Source organism: Charadrius vociferus, unplaced genomic scaffold (genome assembly GCF_000708025.1).
Source record: "Charadrius vociferus isolate BGI_N301 unplaced genomic scaffold, ASM70802v2 scaffold287, whole genome shotgun sequence".
NCBI lineage: Eukaryota > Metazoa > Chordata > Aves > Charadriiformes > Charadriidae > Charadrius > Charadrius vociferus.
The window spans coordinates 818244-845737 of record NW_009649568.1 but is presented as its reverse complement, the minus strand read 5'-3'; the positions used below and the strand labels follow the sequence as shown (position 1 = coordinate 845737).

The following is a 27494-nucleotide window of genomic DNA, read 5'->3' as shown; positions in this document are numbered from 1 at the left end:
GTGAGTGGAAAAAAAAATATAAAATAAAATCATATCATGCAAACAAAGGAGAACCATAATAGTGGTTTAATTTGTAAATACAAGTATGTTGAAAATGACTAAATTAAAACATGATTAACATAAAATATTACAGGTACAGCAGAGTACCTTTAAATTCTTGACATTATATCACTCTCAATTTTTATAGTCAATCTTCTAGCATACAGAATTTAAAACACTGTTAAAATGACCAAGTTTCCACAGATCTGGAGAGTGACTGTTTAAGTGACAAGAATCTATTTCTTGACTGAGCCATTTTAAATGTCTCATATAGTAGAAACCATATACAGATGAAACATGCTGTGTCAGAGTGGGAGATGAAAAAAACAACACCATCATGCTAAAATAAACACACACATGTTAACGAGAAATGGCTGTATGTTAAAACACCCACTTTCAGACAGACTCAATGGAAGGAAAAAGGGGAGAAAATGCTACTAACTATAAGAGCTGCTTTTTCCGGATTGCTTTTCTTCTTCCCACACATTTGTTTAAGACACAGTTGTCTGCTAAGATCCAGAGCAGAGTATATTTCAAAATCTTTACCCTAATTAGCAGGCACAGTCAGCTTTCAGTCATCCTTAATACTTAAAATTTATCATTAATACACACCTCAGTATTTCTCTAAAACAGCTTAGAACTAAAAAATCAGAAATGCTAATAATACTACTGTTAAGAAACCTGTGTACACAAGTCAGAAAAAATTCATAGCCCTCGTGACAGCATCCTACGAAACCCTTCAGCTTTTCATCAAGTAAGCGCAGGTACGGCAGTCTTAGGTATGCCGCTGCTTCGTTGCAAAGAAACCAACAATGTCTGTTGCAAAATGCTCTAGTACATAGCAAAACTTAACCAGATATACAGATAGAAAATACTTTGATTACACTGCCAAAAGCAATAAACACCAGCATCACTTTGCTTATAAGGTGGTTGCAGGTTTTAAAGAACAAACAAACAACAGCCCTGAAGAGAACTAGAGAAAAGCACTTCCATGAGGAAATAAAAAGCATCTGACATTTTTCAGATTATTTATACCACAGCTTTAAAAGGAAAGGACTAGTTTCTCAGCAGTTGATGGTGAGTAACCCATTCCACACCGATTTCAGTGAAAACATTTCTGAAGGGTGCTATTCAATGCAATAAAAGAGTAAAAATCTGCCCCACGATCCATCTTCCCTTGCTTTGGAAAGAAATGCAATTGGTCTCTGAGTACCATCAATTCTGACTGAAATCGATGGAAGCTGAAGTAGCTCAGAGCTTTACAGTATTGGGCCCTACAGAACACATTTCAGACACAGGGTCCTTGAGTTCAGCATGGCATAATTACTCTCTTAAGACTTCGAAATAGCATGCTTACCTTATTTTCATACTGGATGACAGTTTATTTTGCCATTTTAAAAGTCTCCTTGTCAGTTAACATCTATGAGTCACCTACAATTTTCTGTATTCCTCTGGTTTTGATAAACCCCAGCACTATTCTCTCTGGAATCTATACTTTTGGGATTTTCCACTTTTGAAGCCATTAGAAAACGGCATGAGATCCTTCTTTCATCCGTTGTATGCTGATATTTAATCTGTTTCTCAGTACAAAATATTCCCAAGCCAGAAAAATTAAAACAGGCTTTTAAAAGACCCCACAGTGTAGCCACATTAATCATCAGGAAAAATCGTAACATTAGCTGGAGTTTGAGTACCATGACAATTAAACAGAACTGAGTACAACAAGCATTAGAAATAAATTAACATGTTAAAAAGATACATGTCACATGCACTGATCTATGCAATTGCTTCTCATAAAGGGAAACTCCTTCCCTGATAAGTATCTCCTAAAAATGAAATCAAACAGAAAAAAACCCACCTGCTTCATAAGGAAGCAAAGCCTTGTTTATTGGAAAGCTTTACAAATCAGTCTTGTACGTAAAACCTAATTAGTGTGACTTATGGTTCCATTAAGTATTTTTCTTAAACATGCCATTTACTTAAGACTATGCAATGGCGAGTTACCTGCAGATGGGAAACACAGTTATGGTTTTATGAGAGTGGTTTCCATTCCAGAAGCACACTGTCTACCCATTTTACCACTTAATAGCTTAAATGAGTCACTGGTGAATTTAGAAGTTCATTGCTTTCTGGTTTCTCTTCTAATTTAAGTATTTCCAACAAGATTTCTTATTTTAAAAGAAAGGCTACCTAGGAAACTGGCTAGTTAACAAGAACTGGGATATATCAGTGTATTAATACAGATGTGAAAGATTCATCTTTTCTGATCAGATCAAGAATAATGAAAACTTGTGCGGAAATTAGCTTCCTGATCAAAGTCACAAACTCTGATGCCAAACACCAAAAAAGTCAGCTTGTCAGAAGCCTCAAAGAAAAACACACGTCCTTAAAAGAAACACAAATACAAGCAACAGCATCGGCTTTGTTTCTTTTTTAGCAGGGATAGGTGATATTCACCATGCAAATGACTGCAGTTGGTCTGCGTTGCTCACAGCATTGCAATTACTTGTTCTCAAAGACTACAGTACAAGAGAGCAAGCAGGAATCAGCAGCCTGAAGAGCACTGCATTGCCCAAGAAATGACATCTAGGCCTGCTCTGGACTTTAGAAATGTCTGGTTCACACCTGCTTAGGTTCAAGGCTCTGCCCAGTAGAATGACTTCTTTAATGACATGAGAGTATGCAACAGAAAAGTATGTGTAAAGAAACAGAACAGCTCACCAGACAACACATTTTGGAACTCATGGACTGTATCCCATCCTTAAACCCTATTTTGGACAGCCCAAATGCAGGCATAGATTAGCATTTTGAAAAGCACCTGAGCCCCACATTCAAAAGATTGATGTGTACAAGGCTCCCCAGCCCTACTGAGTCTGACAGAAAGGCTCCTTATCAGTTCTTCCAAGAAGATTTATGGATTCTTGCTAAAACTTGACTCGTCTTTGCCTTGAAAATGCTTTTGCATAAAAGAAGGCAGAATACACATTACAGAAAAAAGAGAAACAATGTGCAGTGCACCTCATTCTCTCATCACTTGTTGTGGGTGTAGTAGGTAAGTGGGTTTGGTAGTTCTCAAAATCAGACAGACGACAAGAATAAATTGATACTCAACAGCACAGGCTTCTGTTTAAGGCATATGAATCACAGTGTTTTAAAGAGGGTGTGCTATTTAATTTGCATGCCAGAAAGGGAATTACAATTTGACCTGTTTCTGGTCCTGTAGGGCTTTTTGGTCATTGTTTTTACTGCAGGGCACACCTATCTTATACTATTGGGGAGGCAGGCGTTATGTTTTCCAGAGCTCCCTGTTGGCAGCTGCTCAGAAACATGCTATCAAAGGGACTACGTAGATTTGTCCTCTTGAGCTTTGTGTCAAGAAGGATCTTAACAGAATGGATTTGCAGATTTCTGCCCAAGAAACCTGTGTTGGAGTGAAACTTCATTGCATTTTCTGGCCTTGCAATTTCTGAATCCAGTTGCACACAATGTTCAGCTGAATACAATTTTTTGTTTATGACTCTTATGCCACTAAATACCAAGGATCATTATGACCAAGAGACCTTGTAGAGTGGAACTTTTTAATTCAAGTAGCCATACCCAAATCAATGCACCAGACTGCTATTTCAGTAATACTAAGGTATTAATCTTTAGCCTCCTGTGAACCAGAAAATAGCTATATTTTGCAGATGGGGAACCAAAGAAGATAGGAAAGCCATGCTCAGAGATCTCGAAGTCAAGCAATAATTGTCACCATTAATTTTGAAACCTCACTCCTAAGATGAATGTTTGCTGGCAGACAGATATTCAGTCAAAAATTCAATAATGTATTTAAGTTGGTATTCATGTCATCACCTTGCTACCTCTGAAATACAAACAATTCACAGAGAACTAATTGTTTCCATAAAAGTTGTGGGAAATAGAAAAGGGGTTAGACTTCATGTCAAGAGAAATTACTGACTCCAGTCCCAACTGTTTTTCATGTATGTTCCCACGGGTTATACAGGTAAGACCTGAACTGGATTTTCAATGAAAGAGACAGGCTCCTAATCTCTCTCTAGCAGCGCAGAGGGGTTGAGCTGAGATGCAAATGCTCAACCAGGACATCTCTTTTCAGTGAGAACCTGACGTAATGTCACAGTTCAGTGGATGCAGAGAAAAGTATGCAGTAGGTTTTAGAAAGGCATTCTTCATGGTCACTACTGTCTGTTAGCATGCCATCAAGCTACTGGTAAGGTAAAGGCAGACAGCCGGTAATCCGATGGCTGACTGTGAGCGGACAGTGGAAAAAGGAGGAGTATGCAACACTTGGTTTGTTTTGGAGGCTGTTCTTAAATGGGGGCACAGATGTCATCTGTCTATGAATGGCGTTGTACAAGATCAGCTCAAAACACTGTCAGATCCTGCCTGATCAAAATTTCCTGTTTGCCTCTCCTTCTTTCTTGAATTGACACAGCATTCTTCTTACTAAGGCAGAAGACATTCATCCATTTAAGTGCAGGGAGCCTGGACAATTTAGTCTTACTGCCAATTTTGCCCTTAGCATTTTTACTCTCCATTTCCAAAGAAATGAGAAATGGTTCTGTTTGGTTTAGCGGGCTTATGTGAAAGATAGATCTGACCTATTGAAAATATTTGACTTGTTTGGTAAAAACACAACCAATATTCTGAAATGACTGAGCACAATTCAGACAACAATAGCTGCAGTTGATAAAAATGTAAAGGCTTTTGTTTCAAGTTTGACAAAGGCTGACAGAAAAATTAAAGGACAAAGTGATAATGATGGATGGCCCTTGCTGTATTTTGACTGAGAACGAAAGAAATTTTAAGTCGTAAACTGAACTGAGTGATGACCTACCTGGGAAACAATCTCACTACTCTGTGCAAAATTTAATCAGCCTGTGGTATGTAGTACTAAATAATTTAGCAAGGTTTTAAATTCAAAGGGAGCTGCATTTAGCCTTGTTCTGAGAAAATGGGATTGAACAAAAAGATCATTCAACTTGAATATCATGTGCCAATAGCTCCTTAGCACTTAGACTGAATGATCATGAAGGCTCACGGACATGAGGTCAAGGGGTTCCTTTTACTAATTGATTCAGATTTATGAAACTCTGAAATGGCAATTATGTGCTTGACATTTTTGCTATCAAATCAGTTGTCATTAAAAAATATCCAGACCCTTTTAACAAAAGCTCTATGTAGATCTAGATCCCTAGTTAAAACCATTAGACTTCCACTGGATGAGTTCATAATGCAAGACATATAGCTGGGCTAAAATGGCAACTAAAATGGCTAGGCAGCTTTGAAAGAAGGGAAAATAAATTCACATAGTCCCACGGTTCTAAGACGTTCCATGGGCCTGTAGATGGTATTAAATGTTAGAAGATGTGGGACCACTCATTAAAGTTTGATTAAATATAGTTTAGTTGCACAGTCAGGACAGAGGAAAAAAAAAATCAAGTGTTAAGAGATACTAAGATTTTGATCTCATTGCTCTTTTTTTCCTGAGTTAGGAACTTGGAAGAACAATAGTTCTCTCTTCTTATAAAATATTTGATAGTTGTGTATTTTTCCTATTTTGAAAGCAATAGGTTTCAATAGCAAACAAAGGAGGACAAGGTATTACAAAATTACAGCAAAAAAGAATGTCTCCTGTTCTCAGAGCCAAGTAAAAAATTGGTATCTACACATCCCTGGCCCAAATTATATCCATAGATAGTTAAGGATACAACTGGAAAGAACAAAGCCCATTTCAATATTAGTACCTAGTATTGGCAGCATGATGTCATCCCAAAACATTTAAAAGTTCACCCTTTAAAATGAGGACTTGATATCATACCATGGTACATTTTACAACACATGCTCTGACCAGAATTGCCTATGACAAAATAAAAACCGTGATGAATATGAAAAGACAAGGTGCAGTAGCAAGTTATTTCTGATTATGCCATCACTTCTGACACTGAAATATGAAGAAAATATTGACTGACCTTAATTGTCTTGAAACAACTCCTCTGTTGAACATCTCATTTATTTCGTGCACTAGAGCAACAGCAGGACTAACAAAGACTATGGGTGTGTGAAAGGCTGATTTTCCACCACTAAAGCCAGGTTGGGCCCAGGACAGGTGTCCGAGGTGTCACAAAACAAGGAGCTGTGGCTCTCAGGCAGGTGACAAGAAAGAAGTAATGGGAAGTAAGTGCCTTACTGTGGTAGGAAGGACATGATGAGGGAGGACTAGCTCTCAGGGCTGAGTGCAGTGACGGGCTCTGCGACCTCCCTGTCCCCCCGGGCTCAGGCTCAGTGCTGTGGGGTTCTGGGTCAGGCAGGCAGGGAGGGATGTTTGCATAAAACCCACCTCCACCACCTTCCGCGGGGTCTCCAACAAGCAGAACACGCTGAGCGGAGGCAGCCCCAACCTTCCTCTTGAACATCTCCCCTTGCCCAGAACAGAACTTGGGATTTAGTGGGCACTGACTCTATGCGTTTTATAACGCTCATGAGTACTTGCTAAAATTCAAAGAGTAGCGGTAAACACACACAAAAAAAGTTGTTTTGTTTTTTTTTTTTTTTTTCCTGGCTAGAAAAACATGACCTTTCTCCACAACACAGATGTTGCCACAAATATGGCTTTGTCACCTGGAGACTAGAGTAGTCTGTTGCACACACAGTTGGTGGAGTTGCACATAGGGACCACAGGAAATCTGCATCAAGCATTTCACAGGAAAGCAGCTAACATGAACATTTAAGTATTGCACTAGCAGCTGATTCCTTTCAAAATGTAGGGTTTGACCTTTGAAGCCCTCAGTGCTTACTTTAGGGATCATTTTGCTCCCCACACCACTCCACTGAATTTGTGATCAGCAAAAGCACTCTAACTGCGGGTCCCTTGAAACAGAAAGAGAAGTTTGCAATGAAGGCCCTGAGATGCTGGAACACGCTCCCATTTCACTGTCCATCAGGCTCATTGTTTGTCACCTGTCTAGCCATTTAAAAAGCTCACCATTCTTGCTCCCAGCGAAGCAGAAGAATGAAAGGTGACATAATGTAGTATTTCACAATACATTTACCTATTGCTGCTCAGTATCGGTGGGGCAGACTATATGAATTGCAACATTTGTACTATAGAAAACAAATAGGTTGCAATGCGTTATTTCTTAATTTCTAATTGTGCTAAAACCAGGTGATACACAAAGAACACAAAAGGATAAATTTGACAAGATAATAACTAGGCCTGATGATTAGCTATTGAAGATTATCTTAGTACAAGGAAAATCTAAATTCTCAAGTAGGCAAATTCTTTAATACTGAAAAAATCTGTTTTCAAGTACTCTAAGTTTTACTTTATTAATGGTTATTAGTGCAGGATGTACCTCTAAGGACAAATCAAAACAAGTATTCAACAGAAGGATTAATCTTTAATGTTCTGGAGTTACATGCATACAATATGTACTTCAGATTACTCCAAAAGTATTCTGTCAGACCTATTTTTTCCCAAAGTTACCATAGGTTTTGCTAGTAGTGAAAAAAAAAAAAAAAAGTCCTTTCCCATACAATAGTAGCAATTTTAATACAGCCTATTATTTTAAGGGAGTCATTCTATCTTGTATAAAAGTCCATCATTCTAATTAAAGTAGTTACAAATACGGCACTGAGGAAATCATTGAAGCTTATGCAACTTGCCTGAAAGAAATTAAGTAAAATTTGTAGAGCGTGCAATAGGCTAAGAAAAAGAATTTTGTAATTCAACATTTTATTTAAAAAGGTAAAGTTTTAGAGCTTTGTTTGAGTCTGCAGCCTCAAATGAAGTTGGTTTACTTGTAAAAAGGCATCTATACATGTCTTGATTTTGTTTACAGCTCTACATTAACAAAGACATACACAGTAAAGAATGGATCTCCACCTTGAGGTTTTGTAAGATCATTATTTAGACAGTACAGACCAAATGTTAGGGAAAAGGAGGTAGTATTATCCCCATTTCACAGCTGGGGAAATGAACACAGAAGAATTAAGCAGAATGTCTTATATTTTACAGACTTCTGAGCTTGACAGGCAAGTTCAGAACACATCTCCCGAGTCCCATTTTAATCCTCTACTAAAAAAACTCAAAACAATCAAAAACACAAAAGAAAAAAACACTCTTAAAATTGTATTTAAGAAAAGCAGTTGTCCTTATACCTGAAGTGCCAGTTTCACTGCATTCAAGACAAAATGTAACCACAAAAGCCACCAAACATCTTGTATGAATAAAGCCAGCACGATTTGCCTCAGAAGTGCAGCACTCCATCATTATTAATACGGTGTTCTAGGCCCAATGCCATTGCTTAAAAATCATATTAAGGCTGTGATGTTCATTTTTATTCTTTTTAAGTAAACAGACAAGCGATATTTCCTTGTTTCTCCAAGCCATAAAATAGTAGTATTCAAAATTAAATGAAATAAAGTACCGGCAGCTGGCCCTTGAAAACCTATAAGGAAAAGCTAATGTACAATACAAACTCAGACACCAGCAGCCTTGAGCAAAGATGACAGTTTTCTCAGAATGACACTTGACTCTTTCTGTGCAAAAAAATTCAAAAAGTTCAGCCAGAACTGCACTAGGAATAAGAAAGAGGTCAAGGAGAGTTTTCTAAAATTTCCCTATTAAGGAGACAAGTGTTGAAACTAAATGGAGGTAAACAGATTGCTGATCTCTATTTTATTATGGTTGCTACTTTCATTTCTCTGAGAAATTCAGGACAAATCACTGAAATTACTTAAACAATTCAAACCTCACTGCAATAATTTTAAGGTTAGTAAAAAGAGATATCAGAGAATGTTATTTATTTTAAATTACATTGTTTCAAAATGAAATCAAAGAGGTCCAACACTAATCTGAAATGCTTTATCACAGTGGGATAGCTGTATCCCATTGAAAATCACCTTGGGCAAGTTAATGGCATCTTTGCAACCTAGACCATAGTTTATCGCACTTTTTTGCACTGTCTTTGACTAATACACTTAATTCTAACATTCTTATCACCATACTACATTACCTGAGAAAACAAGGCTTTATCTTTCTAGCTGTCAATCTTTTACACCCTGTCTCTTTTTGCTCAAAAGAGTTCTATACAGGTAGTTGAATTACCTCCATGACTCTTTGGCTTTGTATAACACACTATTATGAATGGTGGGACATGTGCAATATAGTCAAGACTTAATTTTAGTAAAATTATCCAGCTTCCCTTCACTCAGGCAGAGATTTGGTACCCTAACTCCTAAGCCATCAAATAGGACAGTTCACCAATGGAATGCAGTATTTGTTATAAAGAATGCTTGGTCATATCTGCTAACTTACTTTGAACAAAATGATATACAAAGCAGTGCAAAGAGATTTCAGTTCCCGCTTGTGAACGATGAAAGCCATCCAGAGCTCTCCTCAATCAAGCAGCAAACTAGCACTTCAACATGTCAGCCTCCCGCAACTCCTCCCTGCCTCCTACTAATCAAGGATTAGGAAACCCACAGAAAAGCCAAAACCAGAAAAGACAGAGGGAAAAACAAATCCACTAGAACAAAGACCCACAGCAATGCATCAAGAATAAAACAGTTTACCCACTCCTACAGTTTCACCCTGCCAAACTTTTTTTCTGTCCTTCCTCCTCTCCTTGGGTTCATTTCTTTCTTCACTTGCCATAAGGACTAATGTGAGTAAATTTCAGCTGAAAGATATACCCTCCTCGGGCATGCAGTTACCAAGCAAAAGCAATCTTTTTTTCTTCAAGGGCATATCTGGGGAGTAAACAAGCTGTGTGGGTACCAGTGAAGGAGAAGTAAAGAAAACGCATGTCAGAGAATAAAGTAGATAAAGAAAAAAGAAATTAAAACTTCATTCTTCTGTCTTCATGCCTTCTAACAAAGGAAAAGTAATCCTGACTGAAAATTGTTTGGACCACTCTTCTCACAAATGCCACATCACCTTACACCATAACATGAACTCCATCAGCCATAGCAGATATCTGGAGACCTGTGCACAGGCACCTGCCAGATAAGTTTCTTCAAAAGGGGTTACAGCTTGCTTTGGGCTAGTGAGGGAACCACAGCCTTGTGAAAGAAGTCAGGGTCTTGTGGGAGATCCCCATAAGGCACTGGCCATTCCAGCCAACTTTGTCAGCTTCAGTAGATCCATATTCGTACTTGCTAGCAATGGTTTTTGTGTTGGATTTTTTTCTTCCTGCAACCTGAGAATGTTTTTGAGATACACCCTTATTGCCCTCCTGGCTAGTTTTTGCTGTATCTTTTCCTTTCCGTGGAGTCATACAGAGAGATCAATGCAATGGACTTTCTTGAAAGTTGTCAAAACAGTTCTGAATCCTTGAGACAAGTCAAAGCAATTCACAGTAGGGAATAGCAAGACAGAGGAAGATCCAATGCAGAAAGGCTATGATATGATTTATCAATAAGAAATGTGACTTTAATTACAACGCAGAGAGAAATTTGTCATACTGGGTCAAGAATTCAAGCAGCAAGAGCTAGAAACAATGTTTTTTGTGATTGACACTTAGAGGTTTCCCTTTTGGAGGAGGGGCTAAAGATGATTTGGGTCCCACCACAAATTTAGACTGAACCTATGCTGTGAAAAAAGATGTTATAAAAGCTTTTATATTTTGTTCAGGGGAAATCTCAAATTTTTGTTAGTTTGATCTGTTTTTTACCGAATACTTGAAAACAAGGGGGGAGGAAAATTTTATTTGCTGTAAGTAAAATAGTGATAGAATACTTTAAGAAATCTTTTATTGAATATTTTTTTCTTTACAGAATATAGAAATGCAGGCTAAGATAAACTCCTGAAAAAGTGCACAAGTCATTAATTATTAAAATTACAAATAGCAAAAATAGAATAATCAGAACTAATAATTATTAACATCAAATTATGTATGTTAGAAATATTAATGGCTTGAGATGATCAAATTCCTAAGTGTCTACTTCTCTCTGAGCCTCTATGTTCATCTTCAGATGTGATTACAGACATTAGACACAGAACTTCTCAAAGCTCCCTAAGAAAGATGCGTAATTTTTACAGAAGCTTTCCTTACCCTCCTCAGACTCAGGATGCTGTTTGCAGTCTCCCCAAAGCACTTATATCTATCTCCATTTGCTCAGAAGCAATGATTTGTGACACCTTCCCAAGGTTTGTAGTCTCAATTGGAACAAAACATGGTGCTGATGTATCACCAGGCTAGCAACACCAGTTGACATTTTAAACAATATCACTGCATAGTATTATCATTTTCCTTTATTGAACTGGGTGAAAAACTGAGCAACCTATTCTCAAAAGAAAGGTAAGTTATAGAAGCACCATATGAGAAAGACAGAGACAGGACAACCTTATCTGCATTCCACATAGCACCTAATGGTGCAGGAAAGATTTCAATTTAGCAAATTACTAAGTCACTTTAATAATTTCTTTATGGTTTGGGTTTTGTGAATAATAAATGATCTAGATGGAAACAGAAGATCATTAGCAACTGTTAGACTATAACTTTGTCATCAGTCTCAAATGAAATTATTCTGTTAACAGTTATATTTTCATCATGAAGATTGCATATGATGTTCATAAACATGGTAATTTTAGTCTGACCCCTCAACCAGAAAAGTTTGGTTGAAGTAAAGTTCAAGAATATTAGAGGTATAAGGAATAGCAAAGCTTGAAGTCTAGACAAAACAGAGAGCAAGCTATGCTACTACAGCAAATCAGAATGATAATAAACTCAACAACACAATTTTAGAAATACACACCACTTAAGATCAGTTAAAACAGTTCTTTTCAAAAGACCAACTGTAATGTATCTAGTATATCTAACTCAAGAATGACTTTATTTAGATGCTCTACCCATATACAAGCATCCAAAATATTATCTTTATGCAATTATTGTGTATGGAGAAAAAAGCTCTGTAATTCAAAACTAACATGCAATCTTTTCCTTTTCAGAAATCACATAGGCAATCCAAATCAAGAACTATCACATTAGCCAATTATATATGGACATAGAAAATGAAATATTTTCAAGTGTTGTGTGTTATTAAAGACATTATATAAATTTACAGGTTTTTAGAATAAGTACATTTTCTGTTCAAATAGGAATGAGCTATACATGTTAGAATATGTTGTTAAAGATTGGACTCAGAGAGACCTTTTGCTGCATCTACCAGAAGGGAGGAAAAAAAAAAAAAAAAGTAAAACCAGGACAAATTCAGATTTAATTCAACTGAAATACTCTGAATTGAATAATTTCAATGAGCACTCCAGTATGGGAAAAAAAAAATATTAAAAACTTTCATATGTTATATAACAAAATCACTTTATTTTAAAAAGTTTTCATTCATCAAAAGCAATATTTTAATGTAAAAATGTAGAAATGTTAAACAGAATCCCCAAAAGTGTTACTGGGGTTTGGAATGTTACTTTGTTGACCTTTCCAAAATAATTTTGAGCTTCTCTGGAAAAAAATTTGTATCTTATTTTTCTAAAGTCACCATAAATGAAGAGATACCAGTTCACACAGCTCAAGTATAGACCCCACTATTCAAGTATTTATCTGTTGATAAACAGCAACAAAATAAAAGCAATTTCAAAGTAGCTGCCTTGCAAGTGTTCAGGGATAATAGCTGGACAATTCATCCATAAAATTAAGCCAACAATTGAACCATAAGTTTCTTGACAGACTTCTTATACCTGAAAACATCAACTAAACATGATTCTTCCTTAGTCTGACAACAAAAGCTATATTACGCAATGATTTCTTAATTTATCTGATTGTGCAGCATTTATCTGCATTGTGCTTTAAGGTGTGGGCCACCTCTTTTAGCATAACCAGAAGTTGCCTGAAGAAGTTAATTTTAATATTATGATAGAGATTTAATACCTTAATGTCACTTTAGAACCTTGATGTATTTGCAAAATCTAAATATTTCACCACAATTTGAAGGCCTATGCTTTGCAGAACAACACCTGAATGAAACTCTCTCTGTGTTTATAATGCTACCTTTAACATAGGGTTATAATGAGTTACTTTCTTACGCCTGCCACAGTGAAACCTCGCTCCTCCACACCTCAGCTTTTGCAAAAAAAAAAAAAAAAATCCAGCTGGTGTGGATTTCAAGCAACATGAAGATGAAAAAAAGAGATCACTTTCTGGATAAGTTACTAAACTTTTGTTTGTTTGTGTGTTTGGTTTTGGGGTTTTAGTTTTATTTGTGTGTGTGTGTGTGTGTGTGGTGTGTGTATGCGGGAATGCACAGCAGGGACGGGAATGAGAGAGAAAAAGAAAAAAAGAGATGGTTTGGGGTGAGGAAGGCTTTTGAGAAGGAGAAAGTCTTCAAGAGCATTCTCTTATTTATTTATTTTTCAGCTGAAAGCTTAGGCTCCTCTATCTCTGAGTCGTCTTTTGTACTTCTTGATGTTAGTTTTTAGAAAATATAAATAGAAGAGACTTTTCACCTATTTTTTAAGGACTCAAAACTGAGACACCCTCTTTCTTTTAATTCAAACACAGATATAAAAAAACCCCCTCAAAACTAAAAACCATAGGTATTCACATGCACAGAATTTCAAGTGAAGTCCTAAGTAGTCTTCTGAGCCTCATACTGTTGATAGAACTTGATTACTGTAAAGGCAAGTTAGTTTTTTTGGTTTTGTTTTTGCTTTTTTGTTGGGTTTTTTGTTTTTTTTTTTTTAGTTTTTTTTTTTCCTAAAAACACCCTCTATTGTAGCTGTACATGTTATTATTGTTCCATTACACCATGGGTCTGTTTAAGTCCCTTTCCCCACAGCCTAAGCTTTCTTCAGTCAAAGGGTAGGATTCTCCCATAGGCAAGGAAAGTCTTTTCTCTCAGACGTATCTGTAAATGAGACATTTCAACTCAGGAACTATAAAGAAGGAAGCTTTAGCGATTGTCCAGCTACCTCAATGTCTAGAGTCTTAACACCAAAACAGAGGGCAACCAGATTACTGCAGAGTGTGCTGCTCCACATGGATGCCACTTCGCTTCCTTTCCTTCCCTTCCCATCTGCCCCCTGCCCTCTCAGTGAATATTTTATGTGTTTTTGAGATATGTTTATGAGGAAAAGGAGTCCAAAAACAGCGCACAAGATTTATCAGAGGCCTGTAGTGAAAATATTTGCATACTAGGAGATCTATTGCCTATCTGATAAGCTCAGTTTTCAAAGAAAACAAACAAACAAAAAATCTCACCTCCTCAGTTTTATACCAAATTACTGTTCTACTTGGGTTTTACTTTCATAGAGTGAGAGATGTGCACAAGTGAGTTACAGAAATAAAGGATGAGAACATTGCAATAGAAACAAAACATAATAAAAATGTGATAGTGGGCAAATGAACAGACAAAGATAAAGTAATCTAGAACTGATAGAGGTAATGGAGTTTGTTTCACTTCGGATGTGTTTTGAATTCCACAGAGTTTCTGCTACTTTAAAAAGAAACTTGTAGAGAAGTAAAAGTGCATGGTGCTGGAATTATGGGTGGTCACAGAAGGTGAACTTCTGTGAATGTATTTGGTAGCAGGAGTTAATAAACTTTCTGGTGCAAATTCGGCATAGTGCTCTTCCAGATATGGTGAACAGTCAATCACAGAGATTTACTAATAGACCAAAAATGACGAAAAAGGTGAAAAAGAGACCATGAAAGAAGGTGAGTGGATACAAGGGACAGAAATCCAGGAAATGCAGAGTCTAAGACCATAATTAGTGAGAAATTGAGAGCAAGGTGGAAATACTTGAGAATCTATTGAAGGGAAGCAGCATGAAAATAAAAGTGATTTTAACTGCAATGCAGCGATCAGTCTGGAAAATGGCAAAATGAAGGTGGAAATGAGAACATTATAGAAATAACAACAGCTGTGGGACTCAGAAGAGGATACAAGCCACTGGCCTAAGTGGGAGAATTTATAACAGAAGATGTACTGGGATTTGAAAGAAACTATAGCAGCGATGGTAAGAGGAATGAGACAATGCCATCAGAATACAAATGTGAACACTCATCACAGTGAGATTTTCCATACTTACAGCACAAACAGCAAAAGAGGCCAAATAGATTGGAAAGTTGGGAAGCGAAGAGATCAAGTAGCACGCTTAAACAAACAAAAGAGAATACTTTTCCCACAAAGCACATAATTCAATTCAGAAACTTGTTGCCACGGGTAATTGTGAAAGAACATAGAATGATAAATGTTTTGAAGTGGGACTGGACAAGCAGGTGGAAGATAAACACATTACAATCCAAAGGAAAGGTGCAGTGGGACCTTTGGTCTTACACTTTGTAAGAGATCTTCTGTTTGGAAGTACATTTCAAAAAATTAACGAAGATGTAACTTGGTCTTTCAGTTGCCTTTGGTTGCAAAAAATAGCTTGCCCGAGAAAAAAATACAAAATAACTGAGAGGCTGAAGCCAAGGGAATATGTTATATCACTTTTTATTCTCCAGAGATACTGAGTTACTGGCTCAATTGCTTTCTACTATATGTATAAATGTGGCAGTAAGAACTGTGTTGACCATCCACAGCTCTGATTCATGTTAATTTCCATATTGCTTTGATAGATAGTTGATATGCGACACATTATAGTTCTGAATATTTCAATTAACTGAATGCATGTCTTTAGATTGGCAAATCAGGATATTTCACCAAGGTACTTTATTTCCAGTAGGTCTGGAAATTATCAGATGCTGCTGCTTCCATTAAGATTTCCCGGTGATGTGGACTTATGTCACCCACTCAATATGATGTTGAACTAAGTCTTCAGCAGTGACATCCAGAGGTTATGAACTACTGCTACATACATAACAGCTGTGTTTGATGATGATGGACCACCTCCTTTCTCATCTCCAGCTAAATCAATGCAGTTATCACCTAAGCTTTGCAAGTAGAATCTATGTTTTTGGGTTGAGCATCATGTGTTTGACAGTTAGCTCTGTTTACTGATGATTAATGACTAGTATTTGGACAAAGGTAAACAAGAATTCTTAATAAATTGGAAGAGAGGGAAAACTGCCTGGGGCCCATTACCAAAGAAAGGGTGTAATATATCTAGCCAGAATGTGCACTTCTAAAGCACTAAGCTCGCCAATTAGAATACTGAAATGACAACAGCTACAGGCATGAAAGCTTGTGCCTTTGTTACTGCATGAGACAAATGTTTGAGCAAACTACATGTCTTGCCTTTGTACTGCTGCCTATAAACTCCGACTTTCTGCCCACCTTCCTGCTTCATGAAGTGTTTTCTTGACATTTATTATTAATAATAAAAGTTAAGAAAAATGAGAGTAGCAGCCGTATTGATTCAGCAAAGCAGCAGGAGCATATTTAATAGCCCATGCTTTTTACCTGATTCAAATATATTCAATATCTCTGAAGTTTGATTTCTTTAATTACACTACAAATCTAAAAAGACTTTTTATGTTATCAGATACTAATTATATTAGACAGATTGCCATTCATCTGCTTATAGCAATATTTATTTCCACTGCCATCACTTAACATCAAAACAGTATTACCTCATCATTTACAGTGGAAAAAATACCACTTTTCCCTATAATTTTCTGTCTAGGTTGGTCCAGTTAAAGGCATGAGACATTCTTTGCTTCGTTTGTATAATTAATATGTATAAATACTTTGCTTACCCTTAATTCCTAATTATGATAAACTATAACTTCTATTTTTAGGCAAGCTTCTATTGATGCTAAAGCTGCCTAAATCTCTTCTGAGTTAGGAAGATAACTTCAGAAACGGAGAGAATTAGTAGACTGAGTCTCACTGAGAGGTGGGATTTCATCGGGGGAAAAAAGGAATAGAAGCCAGATGAAACTTCTGCAACCTTAATAAACAGAAAGACAGAATATCTGTTGAAGTAGAAGTGAAAAAAAAGGAAAAATAGGTAGAGGAAATCACAGTATGGACAAGAAAAGAAAAGCTCTGAATCAAGTTACACACCTCTGTAGAGGATAGCTTCCATTGATGTCCCCTGCCTTCTCACACAAGCTCTCCTGGAAAAATTGAATCATCAACAGTATCTCTCTATACTTGGACATGCAGTTATCATTCTTTATCTCCATCTCTGCAACTCCTCTGGACTCAAGAGTTTTGAAAAACTTAGTTGTTTAACAACTGTGGAGATGGACTGCCAGAGGATCCATTAAGGCAATGGTTACTAGCACTCAGGACACTTAGGCCTTACTCCTTACCGATCTCGTAAGTCAGTTTTCCTAGACCTTACTACCTTGACTTGCAATTTAAAAGAATCTTTTGTGAAGAAATTCTCTCCTCAGGTAGATTTCTCCTCTCTCCTCTCCCACACCTTTGTGAACATACCTCCCCTTATGTTAAATCTGGCATGTACTTGTATTAGAAACCTAACACTCAAGGTAAGAAGGCATGCTTATGAGGTAAATCAGCTCTAATGAAGGAGTAGGACAAAACAAATTACATCAACGCATTAGGCGTAGGGAAGGGATAAGAAATCAAAGGATATATTTAGGAAGATATAGAAAAAAATACATCCTCCATTAAATAGAAGAATGCATCTCATAAAATGATAAAAAATAGGTTTGCTAGCCCCCAGAGAGAGAGAATATTGTATAATTTGGGGAGGATTATGTTTCATTAGAGACATTTGTGAGTGCAGTGAGCTAAATTAAGGGATAAGACTCTGCCTAAATTGATCTATACAACTGATTGTATTACGCTTGATAAAATAATTGCGTCGGTTTCTTCTGTACTTAAAATAAACTTAACATCTCTGAAATCCAGTAAGTTGTTAAGCACTAAACATCATCACATACTCTGTCACACTACTCTCATTGTTTCAGAAACCTCGGAAGCACCTGACATTTACCTTCGCTAGTTTTAACACTGGAATTGCAGAAATGCAATTAGGAATACTGTGGTACTCATAACAGAAAAGGTCAGCAATGTGCAAGCTAAACCTGATAACATGCTTAATGTGCTGCCAAACATAACAGAATGCCTTCCTGATAATGAATGATTTTACAGACTGCCATGTAGTCGTTGCAAGATAATCAGATCAACAGGGGGCATGCCACTATGCAAAAGACACAGGGGATCGTGAAATATTCTTCGATAGAGGTATATTGCAAAGTCACCACTGACGAAAAGATCTGCCATTATAAAAGTCCATGTTTTCAGAAATAGTCACATAAATAAATTGGGCAGAAAGCACAAACAACAGAAGTTTCAACATTTGGTAAGTGCAGAAGCCGTTACCTTATCAAAGGCAGTGTGCACTTGGTGCCTGCAGCCAACAACCAATACACCACCACCTCTGGGATGTAAAAGACTTTTTTTTTTTTTTTTTGTAGCAAACAATGTAAGTAGAGGTTAGAGGGTTTAGTTTTTCTGTTTGTCTTTAATACAGAGATACTCACGCAGCAGTACAGGCTCTGTGTTCCTCATGCAAAGACTTCCTCCTTACTTGTGCCACTAATCCTACATAAACTAATAGTGAACTTTAAGAAAAATGAAAAGTGATCTAAGGGGTTCTTTTGATAAATGACATTTCATCAACAGTGCCAAAAAATATCTCATTACTGAAAGCTGAAAGTAGCACTTATCAAAAGTTTTCTGCCACATACCTAAAGGCAGGTTAAACCTTCAGTGAAAAACATTTTTGAGAGCTTGCAAACACCAAAGAAACATGTATTTGTTATACCTGAATTAATCATGAGCAAATAAAATCTACATAGTTCCCATGTTTATTTAAAGACTATAATTTGTACTAGATTGTTTCATTTTATTTTGTCATTTTAATAAGAAGTTACATTTTTTCTAAAAAAGTAGAGGAAAAAAAAGGACCATCATGATGGTGGAACACTCAGTGAAGCTTTCACCTCTCTTTTCACTTAGGTTAAAATTCAAATTACAGAACTCATAATTTTCCAGGAATTACCACGTATGTATCAGTGATAAGAGAACATTATGTTTTGAGGCTGCTAGATCCATATTGCAAAGATGCATTAAAGCCAAATACTAACTTTGTATTATAGTTTCTCCTATACTTAAGTTATATTAATCTATTTCATGTTTAATGAAAAAGCCTGCTATTCTTTTCATGTGCCACATAGTCACCTAATTAATTAAGGAAAACAAATCGATTGTAATTTAATGTGAGCATTCCTATTTTTCAATTTTATTAGAAGCAGTAACATGAATTTAGGACATGACATATTTTTGAGGACTGACTGTAATGATAGGCCAGATGACAATCAGCTAACTTGTATAAGCTGATTTTTCTCAGTAGCAGGCTATAATTTCTGTGAAGAAAGGTATGTGATATTCTGTCTTTGGTGGTCTATAAAAAACAAAAAAAACCACCCCACCCTCAAATACCTGTCTGTCTGGTATTTTCATATTTCCCTCCGTATATCCTTTTGTAACCAGCTTTATCTGAACAGTGTGTGCCTGAGGCAAGTATTTATAAAACAATACTGACATACTGCAAAACATTTTTACAGGTGCTTGCTTTGCAGAAAGTTCACAACATAAGCAAATATATTTTGTTTAAACTGTATGAAGAGAGGCATGCCAATAAAAGGAAGTAAACATCCTCCCCACAACTAGATGATAGCATCAATAAAAGTGCAATTATACTTCCAGCTTTTTCTTGCTATTCTTTTGCTAATGATCATAAACAACCAAATGTATTTTCCTGAAATGCTACATATGCATAACATGCACCAAAAAAACTAACCAGAACATACTCACCATGTACTATGAGGACATATTCTGTGCTGTTTCGTCCAATAGGATTTTTTGCTTCACATCGGTATGTGCCATTGTCTGTTTTGTTTAGGAAGCTGATGCTTAGGACCCTGCCGTTGACAACCATTCTCTCTGGATCTGGTAGTTCTCCACCATCCTTTGTCCACAGTACTGGTTCTGGTCTGTTGGATACAAAGCAATGCATGTAATCAGATACGTGAAGCATGTATATGAAACATATACACCAGAAACAGGAGCATCAGAAACTTAGGAATAGTGAGCTGCCATCAAAGAATATTCAATGATTGTTTGAGTTACTGGACATAATGAACTGTCACTATTTCAACTTCACCATCCCGGATGGGAACTACAAAAGAAAGTGAAAGAATAAGATGGGAAAAGAAGAAAAATAAAAAAAAGGAAACAGAATGGAATTGGAACAGGCCAAGATCTTCCCTAAACTAACATGTAGTGCTCGAGAGGTTTCAGGGCCCACAGTTCGGGAAGATGCTTGGCAAGCTAAGCGATAACAGCTTTCCATTTGTGTGATGAGCAATATGGTCCTGTGTGGCTGACAGGTGTCAGAAATCATGCAAGCAGGCTGAGGTAGATGTAAGGGATTTCTAAATGAATTCTAAAATTATTTAGGCTATTCACATTCACAAGAGCACTTGCATGCTCTGAGTGTTTTTCCTGAAGAAGGCATATCAGTCTCAAAGTTGTACACCTTACACACAATCTAAATTTGTTTCTGTTGCTGCCTTGTGTCACAGCCCATCCCCTTTTCCACCCTTACTGCATCCCTCCCTCAAATAATTGCTTGTTACGCATGTTATCACAAGCAATATAAGATTTGACTTAAAATCCTGGATTTCCTTCTTTTGTGAAACCTTTCCTCTTGTGCCTCATGAACTCGCATCAAAGGCCGACAACAAAACACCCCCAGGCAAGTTAAGGGCACCACAGAGAAGGGAACTGACCGTCTTGCAGATTCCCATATACCTTCCCACTGGCAAGTGATACCTAACTCTTTCCTAAAGACTCTCAAGAAGCTCAACAGTTCATGAGATCTGCCTAACAGACAGCAGGATGTATTTATTGCTGGTATGCAGACTTTACTTCCATGTAACATGATCTACTTTTTAAATTTACATGAGGGAAATCACCAAAAAGAAAGGTCCGTTACTGGCAATGAAAATTTGGCTTACTGAATCCTGATTATCTCACAAACAGATGGAGCATCTCCAGTCCTTAGATACTAGTCCCAAAAGCAACATATATACAGCCTGGGGATTCACTGCTACATTACTTTTATCTGGTAGCTTTGTACGCTATAACCCAAATATCAATCCCTTTCTTTTTCGGTACACTACTTAAGTAATTTCAGTCAGAAGCAGTTCGAGATTTGCACATTTATTTGGTAGAAGAATGTTACATTATATTTTCCGATTGAAATATGCAGTTGTATGACTAAGTAGTAAAACAAAATATAAAGCGCTCTTATAAAATCAGCAGATGCCGAATTAGTCATTAGTCTTACTCAAGAAATACTTAATTTCATAATTTAAGGATGTGTTTAAAATCTAATAAATATAATAAGTGTTAAGAGTAAGAATTAAACCTAAGGAGAGACATTTTTCCAAAATATGGCCTCACGCACAGAAAAATAGTCCTAATGACTGCAATGACACAATTTTCTTTTAAGTTAGGTAAGACACGTAAACAAAGTGAATTTTCCTGAAATGCACTTACAGCTATATAATTTATATTACTTTTTGAAGTAAAAAATACAATAACATGTTTCTCCTGGAAGATAACAGAGTTTTATACATGTTTTAGTAATATTTGGATGACACCTTGCTAAATCATTGTTGAACTTGTTACCCAGACTGTGTATTCTCTAAAGTTATAATTTTTTTAAGAAATCATAGACTCAGGGAATATAAAAAGATTCACATAATAAGAAATCAAGGATTAAGAACTGTCAGAGTAATGGGCCTCACTTATACCTACCGTAAATATGTCTCAATACTCTTCCAAAGTGAACTTTCAGCAACTGGTATCTAAATATACATGACACACGGCATACACACTTCCTTTCTGCTTAATTTGAGCAGGGAATCTAGCTGTCCATGCTGTTGCAGAAACATTGCCCTACAGAGTTCACAACATTAAGGTGTGATTTGCTTTGACACGTTAAGGTGGATTTGTTCAATTTTCTAGCAAGCTCGACATTGTTCCCCACTTACCAGCTTACTGTGAATCTGTAACCCCAGGAGTGGAAACTCTGAAGCACTTCTGCTACAATGTGCACCATTACCTTCATAAATAGCATGTTAAAGCAACCTTTGTGCAGTGGTAATTTATCGAACTTACTTTTAAAATTGAAATTAGATGGCATATCTTAGGGGAAAACCCATAGGATAACAAATAACTATGAAATGGAGCCTTAGATATAAATTATTCAGGGAGCTTTGTCACATTGTTATATACCAACTCTAGTCTTATACAGAGTGGTTAGCTATGGTTGCAAAAATGATGGTGGCAGAAAAATCACGGCTTAGAGAGAGGCAGATCTACATCTGGGTGTCAGGGAGGCTGCTAATTAATTAACAGTTAATATTAAGCTACCTTGTGCTGGCTCAGTGGCAGCAGCAGAGCAATCCCTGGGCAGCCAGCCCACAGTCAACACATCATGGTGGCCGGGCACAGCTCTCTCACCTCTCTCAGGGAGGATGGTGCCTAAAGCAGTAACGCTGTCACAGCCACAAAATCAAATTTTCCCTGCACTGCTGGGAAGCTTTGAGACATTCTGGTCTAAACAATTCATTAGTTGGGCAGAAGCGAGCTAAGAACACGACACACTCATGCAGCCAGGCCAGAACACCGCTGCGGTCGGCGACAAGGGCAGCGGCTGTTTAAGGAAAGCACGTGAGTGGGGCCAGTTTCTGTGGTCCATTTTCCCTGTACTCTACCGGCATCCACAATCATTCTACTGGGGATGTTGGAGGGCTCATCTCTTGTTCTCTTTTGCATCTACTTAGTATTTAGACCTCTTGCCTATGAATGTCTCTAATATCTTTTTGAATCCGCTTGTACTGTCTCAACCCAGCCTCCTGTGGCAATGAATTCTGGAAGATCCCTACCCGCTGTGCAAAAACATATTTACTTTTATCCGTCTTGCACTGATCTCCTAGAAGTGGCAATGAATATTGCAGGGTATGGTAAGCAACACTTCTGCATACTATAAACTTGTTGAAAGTTACAATAGCCTTGTACTTCGTAGGCCTCTCTCTCCCTCTTTGTCTGTTTCTTTGAATTTGATACCTTCTGACATTATTGGCAGGGAAAGAAAAATTCACAAGAAAAAAAGGGTAAAGGAACCGTAAATTTAGAGCAAATTGGCTCTTCCTTGATAATTGCTTTAGTACTTTCATTGCCCAAAGCACAAATGCAGCTGAAACCCTGATGGGGAAGCTTTCCTTCTGTGACACAAGGCACAGAGAACTGTAAATTCCCCATAGTTCATCATGTTGAAATATGCTCATGGGTGAAGATCCAGACAGAGGTTCTTTCTCTTACCTAACATTTTGAAAGGGTTCTGGCTCAACTGGGGCTTATTTAGGTTTGACATTCCAAAACATCCAGCAAATATGCACACTCCTAATATTGCACATTTTTCTCTATTGCACGCATCTCCAATATTGCAGAATTTCATCTTTTCTTCACATAACAGTTGCCATAATGCTATCGACTACTGTGTGAACTGGAACAAACAGGGTATCTCTGTGCCTTGCATCTGTGCTTACTTCAAGCTGAATTACACTTACTAGTTTAATCCCCATTTTTCTCAGACAATCCTGAAAACATATAGCACAACAGCTATAAAGTCAGAATGAGCACTGTGGCCACTAATGCAATTGTACGTTACTACCTTCACACATTTCATGGCACAAACAAGCTCACTGACCTGTTCTGTCCTAAAAGGAGCATGCAGCCTGGTAGTACCAATGCAGTCACCCAAGGAACAAGTCTGTCCTCCCCCCCTTTTTTCTTTTTCTTTTTTTTCACCATCTTGGGTGAGAGGTGCTTTTCTATATCCTGGTTTAATCCCTCTCATGTGGATGCGGTTAAGTGCAAATGAGCTGTGCTACCACTGAGACCCTTCACTGGGTTGAGGGAGATAGCAGAGCTGAACCACCAAAATGCTGTTTTCTTGCCCAAAACACAGTTCTGCTTCTGGCTTACCTATTCTAATTTGCTCCCAGCGTGACACCTTTTAAGACAAAAACAAACAAATTAAGCATGCTGTACTGAAGAAATTCTTTCAAAGACACAGCTCAAATGTGACAGCCCGTGCTATTTCTTTGGCTTGTATGTATTGCTTTTATTGATATGGCTTTGCACACAGCTGCCCACAGTGGCACTATCAGGGCTGTATTAAACTGAAAGAAGACAGAGATACTAATGACAAGCATACAAAAAAATCCTTAATTATGACCAATGACTTCTCTGCCAGCCCCCCAAAAGAAATTTGAACTCTATACTCTCACTGAAGAACTCCTAAATGGGCTTAGATGTTGGTATAATTCATGTTAAATCCTAGTAGAAAGGCCCAGAAGCTTTGAGTAACTGACTTCCAAAAGGGAAATGATTTTTGGTATAAATGAATGATTTTGTTAACTGTCTTCGTGTTAGCCTCAAAATTTGACATAGAAAGCAACAGAATTTGGCATTCTTTCCCAAACTGAAATTGGATTGCAACAAGGATATCAAAAAAATGGTATCATGTTCCAGGGTGATTCATGTTTTATACTATGGAAGAGGAGTTTTCTTGCAAGTAACTTAACAAAGAATTTGCAAATAAAGTGAAATTATTTTCTAATCCTGAAGCTAAGAAACTTTTTCTTCCAAAATAAGTCTACAAGAAAGCTAAGGACACACTGTAATGTGTTGGGGGAAAAAAAAAGTTTTAAAAACACAGTCAGGTTTGATTAGAAAAGGACACTTAGCCACAGGCTTACCTTTTCAACAAGTGTTTATGTAATATGAAAGTCAACAGTTAATATTTGAGTCCACATTAATAATTTTTATAATCTAGGCCTTTGAAAGTTACACAGCAGTATTTTAAAACAAGTTCATTAATTTTCCATCCTTAATCAAAGGACTGTGATGTTTCAGTGCTTTCCTATAATCCTCCTTTCTAGTGATATCTTTAAATCTAACCGTTATATTTATCTTAATTTAGCTTTCATTTAAAAATGATACACAGATCTATTGTATCACCTCTTGTTTCTGAACAAAGGGAATGCAATCCATTCTCACCTGAAAGTTGTTGGCTCTATTCATTTTTGTTGCCCTTTTCTGATTTTTGTGTACAGAAAGGTCATGTACAAAGTGTTCTTCATTGAGACCTTAGTAAACAACACTCAGATAACGTGCTGGCCCATAATACTAGCACAGACTAACCTTTTAATTTCCATAAGATTGCACTCAAAAAACCCCCCAAAACAACAACAAAAAAAAACAGTGCTGGCTCTTTACATACTCACTCTCACTGAGGATATTATCACACATCTGGGTATGTAAGCATCCTGTCAAAATTTTCTATCCAATGTGCATAAAAATGAGAAAGATGGAAGAAGGATTTGTGCAACACTAACAAGACAAGTAAATTCATTATTTTGAGTATGGCCCACTTGAACATTGACTTTTACTTCTCCAAACAGGGGCACACTCTTATTCTCTGTAGTCCATGAAAACATAATCTAGTGGAAATACTTAAATGAGTAACGGAAAAGGTATCACCGCATTTATCAGAGCATTTCTTGTTGAAATCCTGGTGCAATGTTAAAAGTCATCAAAGGGAATGATTGCTTCATTAATTTGAAACTTACAGAGTTTCTCTGTATTGAAAATCTGGATTTTTAGCTTTGCAGTTAATCATCCAGTTGAAAGTTTAAATCCTGAGGGAACTTATTGTTTATATAAAGTCTCAGTCTGATGAGTCATTTTGGTATGAGCTGGTTTGGAAGCATTTCATCTATCAAAAACATCAATATCCACAGTCACTAGCCTTTCATAAAAGGCTTGGATAGATGGTTTTTATTTTATGAGATAAGAACTCTCTCTGATTTTGTAGTTCTGCAAAGCTCGAGTAATCTTCATAGAGTGTTCTTCTCCCCAGAAGAATTAGTCAAGAATATCCTAAGTACCTTTTATTATGTCTCTTATTTTAAGAAAGAAGCTTTGAATATCTGAATTGACTATTATATTGGTCCACACTTTTCTCTTTTAAGCATCTCAGCACACATAACATAGCCTAAGAACATTTATCATGCCCTATACCAATGTTTTTAAAATGGTTAAGAATTAAATTACCAACATATGTTAAAAACGAGGCGGCAACATAATACAGATTTCTACTTTTTGTATCATAAAAATTTGACAGGAATTCACAGCTATAAAGACAGCAGGAACACCAAAAAATTTTGGCAATGGTTACAGTGTATTATACCTTTGAAAAAGTTGCTTAAATGACAAACTTAGAGAGGTGACAGGAACCTCAAATAGTGTTAGTATTCACCGTTTAGAGGAAAAAAAAAGAGAACACCAAAAAAATAGAAAAAAAACCCACAACCCAACAACAGAAAAGGGAAGAAAACCAACAAACCAAATCAAAAAGGAAACCCCTTCCCTTCATCCCTTATCTTCTGTCCTGGATCAAATTAAGCCTTTCTTTTGTCCACCACAAATGCACTTGGGTGACAGCCCTCCCTGCCTGTAGCTTGCTTTGGATAAATCAGGCAGCCCTCTCACCTTCAGATTGGCTCACTGTATTACAGATGCTAACCATGTTGATATGATAGACTAAATTTGCAGCCAGAAGTCCTTATCCCTCAGCAGCCTGTGACAGTAATGGATTAAAGTGACTCAAGAAAAGTCTTCTCAAAGCAAAAGTATTTACTCTTTTATCCAAAGATACAAAGTATAGATTGCTAAGAGGTAAAACAGTAATTTTCCGTATTCATATTTCAACCTTATCTTCACCTAATCTTTCCTTGCAACCTTAAGGTTCCTTTCAGGTCAGTTAATACCTACCTCTGCCTGTAAGAACGTGGCTGTTCTCTTTCTGCCATAATTCTCTTTTCTTCTGTATCTCCCTCTCATCAGGCTCATAATACACTCTAATTCATACTTTAGTATCTTTAGAGTCTAGGACTCCCTATGACCTAAGGCTTTCAGTCCTTAACTCAGATGTGTTATGCTGCTGGTCTCTGTCTGGATAGCTTTTTCCCAGTTGATCACTAACCCATTATAACGTTAACTTCTTTGCAACTATTGACCTGTACTTTTTCTCTATGCCTTTCGTGCCTTTTTTGAGGGTTCCCCCCGCTTAACTGTTTCCTTTACGTTAGTTATTCTCAAGAAGGCAAGGCAATATCAAACATATATCTGAAAAGTGCATAATCGAGATACATATATATATATATGTTTGCATATATGAAGTTTATTACCTAATTGCAGTATTATTCACAATCTTCCCAAAGAAGTGTAAAAAAAGTGCTGTAAATAACATTTTGGAGATTGGCCTTTTCATGAGACAGATCAACAAGAGAACTTATGTGAAATCAGAAGATACCTTATCAGTGAATTGCATTGCAGTGCTACAGACTTGGGAAAGA

The 27494-nt window shown here is 37.0% G+C and overlaps 1 protein-coding gene across 1 annotated transcript in view; it reads right to left on the bottom strand.

The window, feature by feature from the left end:
* Positions 1-27494, bottom strand: part of CADM2 (cell adhesion molecule 2) — a 215706-nt gene that overhangs the window by 45347 nt on the left and 142865 nt on the right. Inside the window, exon 7 of the mRNA XM_009890102.1 lies at positions 19813-19991. Coding sequence (XP_009888404.1) covers positions 19813-19991 — 179 coding nt within the window. The remainder of the gene's footprint in view (positions 1-19812; positions 19992-27494) is intronic.